Raw genomic sequence first — 9,330 nt, 5'->3', positions numbered from 1 at the left:
CACTGCCCCTGTGAAATCAGTGACCCGAGATTTCACCCTCGGGCACGGCTTCCAAGCGATGGGCCAGGACCTGTCCGTCGGTTCCTCCCCTAGGTCAACTCAGTGGTAAATGACTACCGGTGTGTGGTGTGTAAACATCAATAGTGCAGAGATGAAGGCTGCTGAGTGGAGTGCTAGCCCCCCCCCACCAACCACTCATCTTATACGTGTGCCGTGCCATACTTATTAGATCGACAGGGCTATTTGTATTGAGTGTGGGAGTGTGTGTATGGGGAGCGGTGGTGTAGCGGTTATCGCGCTGTGCTATGAATCCGGTGACCCGAGTTCGATTCCCGCTCACGGCCAACACTCAGTGACGATTATCTGAACCGGTCCTGGGCCTCCCTTAGGTCGACTCAGCCTCAAATGAGTACCTGGTGTCATGCGTATACATCGCCACTGGGGAGACAAAGGCGGTCGGACGTGGTGCTGGCCACCCACCCCCTCGTGTGCCGTGCCGGCCTTCATAGGTGCTGCTCGCTCACAGCACTTGCCCCAACAGTCTGTTCACGCGGATCTTGGTCTTTGTGACATCAGTACTTCCGCAAGAATGTGAGTGCGGCATCATCACGGGATCACTCTGATGATTTGTGATCATGATGATGACAAATAATGTAAAAAAATAACGATGACGATTTTAATAATCAATGATGGCCATCACTGAGCATCATAATCATTAATAATTGTGATGAAGAATGATTATGATAATCACGATTGATATGTGATGATAAATGATACTTATGATTATAATAATGATTATGATTATCAAAATAATGATTGTATGATGATGATATCGGCAACACTCATAATCAGAGTAAAGCAAGCAGTCTTGTACAACATCAGCAGGGTTCAAGTTACTCTTTTTTAGCACAATTTATTACACACACAGAAAGGGCGCGTTTGTCAATAGTGCAGGAGTTAGTTCAACACTAAGCAAAAGGTCTCCAGATCTCGCATGCCCACCTCACGTTGAATCACGACACTCATCCCGTAAACACTGGTGACCATACATAAATACGCCTTAACTAATAGGGGCCACGTTCTCTTCTCGATATACATTTATCATCAACTCCGACTCCCTCCCGCGCCCCTCCTCCTCCACCCCACCAGCGCACTTGCCATGTTCACTACCATAGCCAGTGCCGGATTATATATTATCGGAGTAGCAAAAGTAGCTTCATATGTAGCTACTACACATGTAACTACTACATATGTAGTAGCTACATATGTAGCAGCTACATGTGTAGCAGCAACATGTGTAGCAGCTACATGTGTAGCTACATGTGTAGTAGTAGCTGCACGTGTAGTAGCTACACGCGTAGTAGCTGCACGTGTAGTAGCTGCACGTGAAGTAGCTGCTACACGTGTAGTAGCTACGGGCCCCGCACTTTCAAGGGCCCCCGCGATTAAATCATTTCAAGCTATCAATTCCGGTTCAGTGATTCTGCACTTGCTCTATAACTAAAGTATTATACCGCCTTCAACTTTTACGAACGACTGGGTGTTTAAAGGTTAGCGATTTGTCGTATTATCTGGCTGTATAGCAAATGAAAAACATACAATTACTTTACGATGTAAGTAAAACATTTGTGTTTTAATATTAATGTGTGTTTTTTTCTAAGTTAGGGCCCCTTTATAACATATGCTACAGGCCCGCACGAGCTTCATCCGTCACTGACCACTGCCGCATGAGCTCTCTCCGACCGACGTTGTTTTTAGGGGCCGCCGTGTCGCTCGCGCGTGTCCGACGTTTCGCTCCGCGTGCCGGGGAGCTTCGATTCGGTTCGCTGAATCCAAGTCTGCGTCGGGCGTGAACGTCGGACGTCCGTGGCGCGTGCACGATCGACGCGCCCACGGCACGACCCGAAAACAGCACCGGGGAGTTTCGATTCAGCTCTCGAAGAAGCTGCTCGGCACGTGGCGCGAAACGTCGGACGTCGGGCACAAACCTAACGCGCGCCTGAGAGCCGCCCGTTTCAGCCACGTGGGGTCGATTTCCGGTATGTGCCATAAATTAAATAAAACCCCCAGCGACAAAGATCCGTGAAACAAGCCACCGTTTCTAAAACCACAGATGGAGTTTACCAGTAAAGTGACACCCGGGTGTATAAGCGTATGATCTTGATGATGATATTAAAATTGTGATTGTGGTGGCATCGCCTAAGTTGTGAAACTGCTGCTCAATGTTGACCGCCGATGCTGAGACCACGAAACGTAATCACGGGTGACTCGAGCCTGAATTCAAACCTAGGCCCTCGATGAAGATGGCTGGATGGGTCATGCGACACGGCCATTAATGAGCGTTATCATAAGGTCGCACTCAAGTGCATGCCACTTTTAAAAAATATTTTTGCCAGGTAATGCCCCACTGAGCTACGCGGCTCTCTTTCAGAAGCGACCTAGCCACAAATTATAGCTCAACGAAGTGGGCTCATCATCATCGCGTAGAAATGTATAGCAGCCGCCAAAATTCTCTAAACGCGTGATGCTCGATTCTGAATGCGGAGGGAAAAACCAGAGGACCCGGATAAAAATCCACGCGACCACGGGGAGAGAGAGATAGAGAGAGACACGCAAACTCCAAATATACAGCAGCAGGCGTCAGGGTCGGGATCGAACCCACGACCCCCTGAACCACATTGCCTTGTCGATCTTGTCAGGGAGGCGGTGCGAGGTGGAACCACAGACGAGCTGGAAGGCGAGCCGGTGCCAAATCCCCCCAACCCACCACTCCCTCAAGCTCTGCGGTCCTCTATATATGGAGATGCTATCGGCGAATTAATTACGAGCGTTTTACTCGTGTAGGAGTAAAACGGGGCACCCGGAGAGCGAACCCACACGTGCGAGGGGGTAACACTCGATCACACTTGCCGTGGCTGTGGCGACTGGTCATGTGTCTACTGCGGTCCAGCCAGTGACCGAGTGAACTATGCGGTGAGGAAGCTAAGCCGTGAATGGCACACCGCGTTAATAATCGCGTCTACTCGTGAGCGTGACGATGCCGATGAGGACTATGACGACGATGGCGGCGACGACGATGATCACCATGCGGATAGTGCGTAACATTTTCGGGTCGGCCCCGACGTTCCGCCGCACGTGCCGGAGCTTTAAAAGTTCCTGACGAAGCTCCGCGCGTGCGGTGCGAAACGTCGGACGTCGTTTGCGAGCGACGCGCGGTAAACACCCCGACATCGGAGAGAGCTGACGATAACACGCGCAAAATAAAAATAATAGATTTTCAGTGAAATCGTTGCATGCCCACAAAGCGTACCTGGAAGAGCAGGGATTATATATGGTTTTCTTACAAAGTCCGTACAACCTTTAGGGGGGGGGGGAGGGGGGAAAACATCGTCGATAGGGGGACATCTCGCACGGCGGAGAGGAGAGATGAGAGGCAGAATTAACTCCTTGATGGAGACCGAGAGACGGGGAAGCGAAGCCTGCGAGAAGGAGCAGGAGCAGAAGACGGCGAAGTATGGATGCAACGACCGTGCAAGGGGCAGCTGGGGAGAGGGTGGGAGGAATACGGGGGGGGGGGGTTGGCTGCAGGGGGGGGGGGGGTCTTTGCTAAGCAGTGGGAGGCTCCAGGCTGACAGGGGCAGCTGACAGCGGCAGCAGAGACAGGGCTCTTAATCAGCAACGACGACAGAAATCACGAGCAGCATTCGCCTGCCAAACACAGGATTCTACCAAAAACGACATGCAGAGCGGTCCAATGTTGATAGTCGAATGTGAGCAGTTCACCCCCCCCCCCCCTTTGGCTGCCCCTACATCGCAAACGATGACGCTATCACTTGTGCAATGACAATAGAGTCAAACTGCAGAGCGAGTCGTCTAGGGCCAGCGAGAAGGTTCGGGAATAGGGGCGTGGCCAGGGGACAGGGGCGTGGCTACGCATCGTATATAAGGGAAATGCGCTGGAGACTCGTGGCTGTTGCAGTGGGCGTCTTCGCCTGTTCGAGGGCGAGCACGTGGCTCCTTGAATAAGGAATCCTTCACAGGCCAAGTGCGTCGAAGTCTTCTCTACACTTAGTCGGTGTCTGTGTTGCCAGTGGAACTTAAGCCGAATTAAGTGCGACAGTTTTTGTTGTTGTTGGGCAGTCGATGGCGACCATCAACTGACTATAACTTGAAAATTCGGTTTACCCACAACCCACTCTGTGCGAGTCTGTGGGCCTCTATGTCACTCTATGCATCGCTGTGCGAGTCTATGGGTCTCACCAGGCTCAGATAATCGACTCACTTAAACTCGAGAACTCGGTTTACTCACGAGCCAGTCTATGCGAGCATGTGGGTCTCTATCTTCCGAAATTAGGCAGCCACTGGAGCGATGCACTGATAAATCCGAATTGAAAACTCATCTCTTTAGAACAGTTTTTTTTTTGTGTGCGTTTAGCTTGCTGCCTTTCTGCTGCGTCTCCGATTAGCACAGTTGACATTGTACGGTGTGAAATAAGTGCTACGTATAGACATACCATGCATCTCTGTGTGAGTCTCGATCTCACCAGGCTGAGATAATGGGCTCACTATACTAGAGAACCCGGCTTAGTCACAGTCAATGCGAGTCTGTGGGCCTCTATGTGACGCTGTGCATCTCTCTGCGAATCTATGGATCTCGCAGAGGCCGAGATCATAAACTGACTATACTTGACCACCCGTTTTATATCACAGGTAGCAGCCGAAACCCAGGTTCGAACGCAGGGTCTCAGCGTCCCTGACCTATGAGCCACCCGGCCACCACCCCCAGTGCCACCACGCAGTCCTATCACGACCTCCTCCCTTCCTCCGCCCCCCTCTGACCCCCCAGGAGGGTCAGGCGTGAGCGGCGTCACACCGGCGTGTCATCAATGACGACGGTGACGACGTCACTTAGGGCTCTCCACGCGACACATTGAAAGCGACGGGTCGGCCTGGAACCAAAAAACAACACAAAGGCATTCTCGTCCCCCGTACCTGTCCTGCCCTCGCCGTGGCGGGCTCGCGGAGAAAGAACAAAAATTAATTTATAAATAAATTCATATCCCAGCCGGTAATGGTTACCCATTGTCATTTATATGCATTCATTAACACCCCCCCCCCTCCTCCTGTGGGCTTCACACGTGAAGGGCTCACAAGTGACGTCATCACATCTACGCCTCTATTTAAGGAACGAAACAGGAGGAGGATTTCTCCACAACTCTGGCTGTTGCCTGATGATGCCGGTTGTAATTACTGGCGAAACGTCGTTCTCAGGTTGTAAATGTTGTGGTTTGGCTGACGAATTGGCCACGTTCTGTTTACGTGACAAACCCCTCACTAGTTGGCTGTGTCGGGTGGTGGCGGGTTTAACGACACATTTATACATTTACGCGATCTAACCCAAAACACCTCTTTTATGGATGATATTGGTCGCGAAAGCCTGCGACTACGTGTTAAACCAAAAACAAATGCTGCTTGAGCGTGTGCGTGCGATGTAAATGCTCCGGCGCTATTTTATTTTTGTATTTTTCATGATTTGCTGTTGTGGAGCCGGACCGAACGGCGACAACCTCCGAGCCGTTTCGCTCTCCGTCGGCTCCGCTCACGCGTGACGAAGGGGGGGTGGGGGTGGGGGGGGGGGGGGACCGCACCGCGCGTCGAATCGACGACTCCGCGGTTAAAGCGATTTGGAGACGTTTGAAGCTTCGGATAAAGGGAGCACGTGGGAGCGTTTCCCCAGAGGTGACTTTGAGGGAGCAAAGAGGCGGGGTTGGCAGGGCGACTTTGCTGCCAACTCGGGCTCGCTCCCCTTCATCACGTCCACAAGACTCCGATAACAACAGCAACAACAACATTACACAAACTGTAATGGTGATGCTGCTGCTGCTGTTGTATTGACAGTTGTGAGCACGCACAATACACGAATTCGTTGACAACACGGCGGCCTTAAAATAAAAAAAAACAACATATGCATGAGACGACGTTTCGGGCAATTGGCCCTTATTCATGGCATATAAACAAGATGACGATAGAGACAGAGTGGATCATGAAGAATTGGAGACCGCACTTGTTTACAGCATTGGGCCTGATTTGAATGAAATAAAAGTTCGTATCTGACGACCAACTTTTAAATTGGCGTATGAATAGTTGCACGCATGGTGGTTCTTGAGTAAGAGACAAACCCCGTCAATAACTTAAAGTTTTCGCTGAGTTGTTTTTGTTAATTGTGCTTGTGCCCCTGTTGCTCACACAGCAGCAGCAGCAGCAGCAGCTGCTGCCGCTGCGTCGCCAAAATAATTTCGCTCATTAACCACAGAAGTGGAGACGGTGAGAAAAAGCAAATGAAGAGGGGCGGGGGGTGGGGGGAAGAATCAGCGGAACGCACCGCACGGGAACAACCAAGGAGAGTGATCTTCAATGCAAGGTCCCTCGTGGCCTTTAGTGGGGGGCCCTGACGTGCGCACCCCCCCCCCCCCGACAACACACAATGAGTGACAACATCCCCATCATCATCATCATCGCGCTGCTGTCAAACCTCCAATGGTTTCAAATGATTTGGCGGCCCTCCCCCCCGCCCCCACCCCCTCGTCCCCACCTCTGGAAATGAGTGAAGTGTCAATGAGCTAGGGGAAGGAAAGGAGCGGAAGGAGGGAACTTGGAACCGTCGGACCCCGTGGCGCCACGCTGATGCACGGAGCGGAGTCTGTTCTCACAGGGGGCGGCAGGGAGAGGGGAGGGGCTTCACAGTGGGCGTGGCCACGCAGGAGTCACGTGATTTTACGGGAGTCTTGAGCAGAATTTGGATAGACACGTAGTCACTTTAAGATGTTTTTCTTGTTCGTGTTTTTGTTTTTTTGTGGTTGCACCCGATTCAAGAGCCGAATGGCTCACAGGGCTATACCAAAATAAACTGAACTGAACTGAACTTTAGTCAGCAGTGGGGGGGGGGGGTTACAGGCTGACGGCGATGACGACAACGAGACCTGTCGCACACGTGGGCCCTATTTACATCCAAGCTACCATGGCTCGATGTGCATCAAAGCGATCGACTGTGATAACACACGGCCAAAAACGCGGGAATGCTCGGGACAACAGCAACATCTGTGGAACACGGCTTGCACCAGGAACACGGCTTGCACCAGGAACACGCGCGTGTGCCAGGAACACGGGTTTGCCACAGGAACACGGGTTTGCCACGGGAACACGGGTTTGCCACAGGAACACGGGCTTGCGACGGGAACACAGGTTTGTCAAGGGAACACGGGCTTGCGACGGGAACACGTGCTTGCCACGGGAACATACTCTCTCTCAAGGAGCTCGCAAGCGCGGTCATGGCTCGACCAGCAGATCGGCTTCGCGCAAGCGCAATGACAACACAAAAAGAAGAGACGATAAGCTGACGGATTTCGCTCGTCGTTTCCGAGAGCAGAATGACTTCGAAGCGCCGTCGGCCACGGAGTTACGGATTGGGATTTTCGTTTCGCCCGGCACGGAGGAGCCGTGGCTTGGTGGTGGTGGTGGTGGCGGGGGTGGGGGATGATCGCGTCTTAGTCCAGGGGCCTGAAGCGTAGGCCGAGGCAGAGAGCGAGCTCGGTCTTCTGGATCTTGCCGTCGTGGTTCAGGTCGCAGTGCTCCATGAGGACCTCGCGGAACTGGTCCAGGTCGGTGCCGCTCATGTTGGGCTGCAACGGAACGGCAACGGCGGGCACGGCAAGGGGAGCCACGGTACGTCCATTGATCTGACTCAAGCAAAACAAAAGGGCCCGGTGTACGCGTGTACACGCACGTATGTCAAAATTCTCTCGCTTGACTTGTGTGTGCCCCCCCCTCTCAATTGTGAATGCCTCCACTGTGGAAAGGGACGCTGCTCCCTCCCTGCAGCCACCGGGAGACGTGCACTTTTAAATCGTTTACGTTGAACTAATCGATTTCTTTAGAAGTTCGCGTTGGGATTAGCACGCTTGCCTACGTACGGTGCGTTAGAAGTTCAACAAACAGTACACACACACACATACGCGCACTCTCTCTCTCTCAGTTGTCCCTTCGCTCTCTCTCCTCTCCTCTCATCATCGTCACCACCCCCTTGATCTCCCTTTGCGCCGGGAACACGACGTGGTGCCGGCCACCCACCTGTAAACGTGACGGTCTTCGCAGGTGCTACTCGCTAACAGAACTTGCCCCGACAGTCTGCCAAGGCTATTTACAAGGGCATCTTCGTCTCTTTCTACAGGGTGGTTCCATACCTTGACGAGACCGATCATGTCTTTCACAAAGCCATCGACTTCCGGGCCCTCCAGCTCTCCAGTCTTGCTCTGAGAAACAACAACAACGACAACAACAACGACAACAACAACAACGACAACAACAACAAAAACAATCCATAATCCAGGTTTTTGGGGTTAGATCGCGTAAATATGTAAATGTGTCGTTAAACCCGCCACCACCCGACACAGCCAATTAGTGCCTGGCTCTCCAATGTGTTGGAGAGCCAGGCACAACATTTACAATCTGAGTACGAGGTTTCGCTAGTAATTAAAACTAGCTTCATCAGGCGACAGTCAGATTTGCGGACAAGTCCACTGACTTAGATTGTAAATGTTGTGGCTTGACTCTCCAACACACCGGTGTGCTGTACTTAAGGGCGCGATGGCTCGCCAATGGGGCTGGGAGAATTCGGGATGACGCCAGCAATAGGCCCGGCTGGAGCCCACCACGACAAAGATCCATCGCCGCCACCCCTCCTTCCCTCCCTCCCTCCCTCCGTAGAGTCTTTAACACGACCGCTGGGCGGGCAAAAGTCCTGCTAAATTGCCATGTATAGCCGCAATAAATTTATCAACTCGAGTGAAATTAGATAGGGAATATGGGGGCGGGGCGGGGAGGGGGGGTTGCTTCGCACGCAATCACAAAGCCGCGTGCTGCAAGCGAAGGTGATGCGGTTCGTTCAGTGCTTGCACGTGGGCACGTGGAACTCCTCTCGCCGTTCGCGGCAGCTTGCCGGCTGTACGACGTTCGGTTGAAATACGTGCAAGAGGGGGGCAAGGAGGAAGGTCGCCACCCCTTCACTGCCCTCTTCTCCCGTGAAACTTTGATTTTTCAGAGCATTCGTGAGTGCATTTAGGCACCCCCCCCTCCCTCCCGCCCTTTCCCTCCTCCACCACCCCTCTCGTGTTTCCTTCTACAGGGGCTATCAGAGCCTATAGGAAGACACCAGGCGGTTGTTCCAGAGTTTATTGGAGAAGTTTGTTGAAACGTGCGGTGTGGACCGACAGCTTTGCATTGGACTGCCATCCGTCATGCGTGGGCTGTCAACCCCCCGTCCATGTCCCATCG

The 9,330-nt window shown here is 52.5% G+C and overlaps 1 protein-coding gene across 5 annotated transcripts in view; it reads right to left on the bottom strand.

The window, feature by feature from the left end:
* Positions 1-882: 882 nt before the first annotated feature.
* The window catches only part of LOC116952078 (secretagogin-like), a 66,071-nt gene continuing 57,623 nt past the window's right edge, over positions 883-9,330 (bottom strand). For 4 of the 5 annotated variants that reach the window (XM_076074055.1, XM_076074054.1, XM_076074056.1 and 1 more), the window contains exon 11: positions 7,686-8,309. In XM_076074055.1, the coding sequence (XP_075930170.1) occupies positions 8,070-8,309 (240 nt within the window). In that variant the 3' untranslated portion in view covers positions 7,686-8,069. The other variant, XM_032971114.2, reaches the window with a different exon arrangement.

This window comes from Petromyzon marinus, chromosome 45 (assembly GCF_048934315.1).
Source record: "Petromyzon marinus isolate PM22_M1 ecotype Great Lakes invasive population chromosome 45, UKy_Petmar_22M1.pri1.0, whole genome shotgun sequence".
Taxonomy (NCBI): domain Eukaryota; kingdom Metazoa; phylum Chordata; class Hyperoartia; order Petromyzontiformes; family Petromyzontidae; genus Petromyzon; species Petromyzon marinus.
Note: the sequence above shows the minus strand (reverse complement) of the source record. Positions and strands in the feature narration are given on the sequence as shown.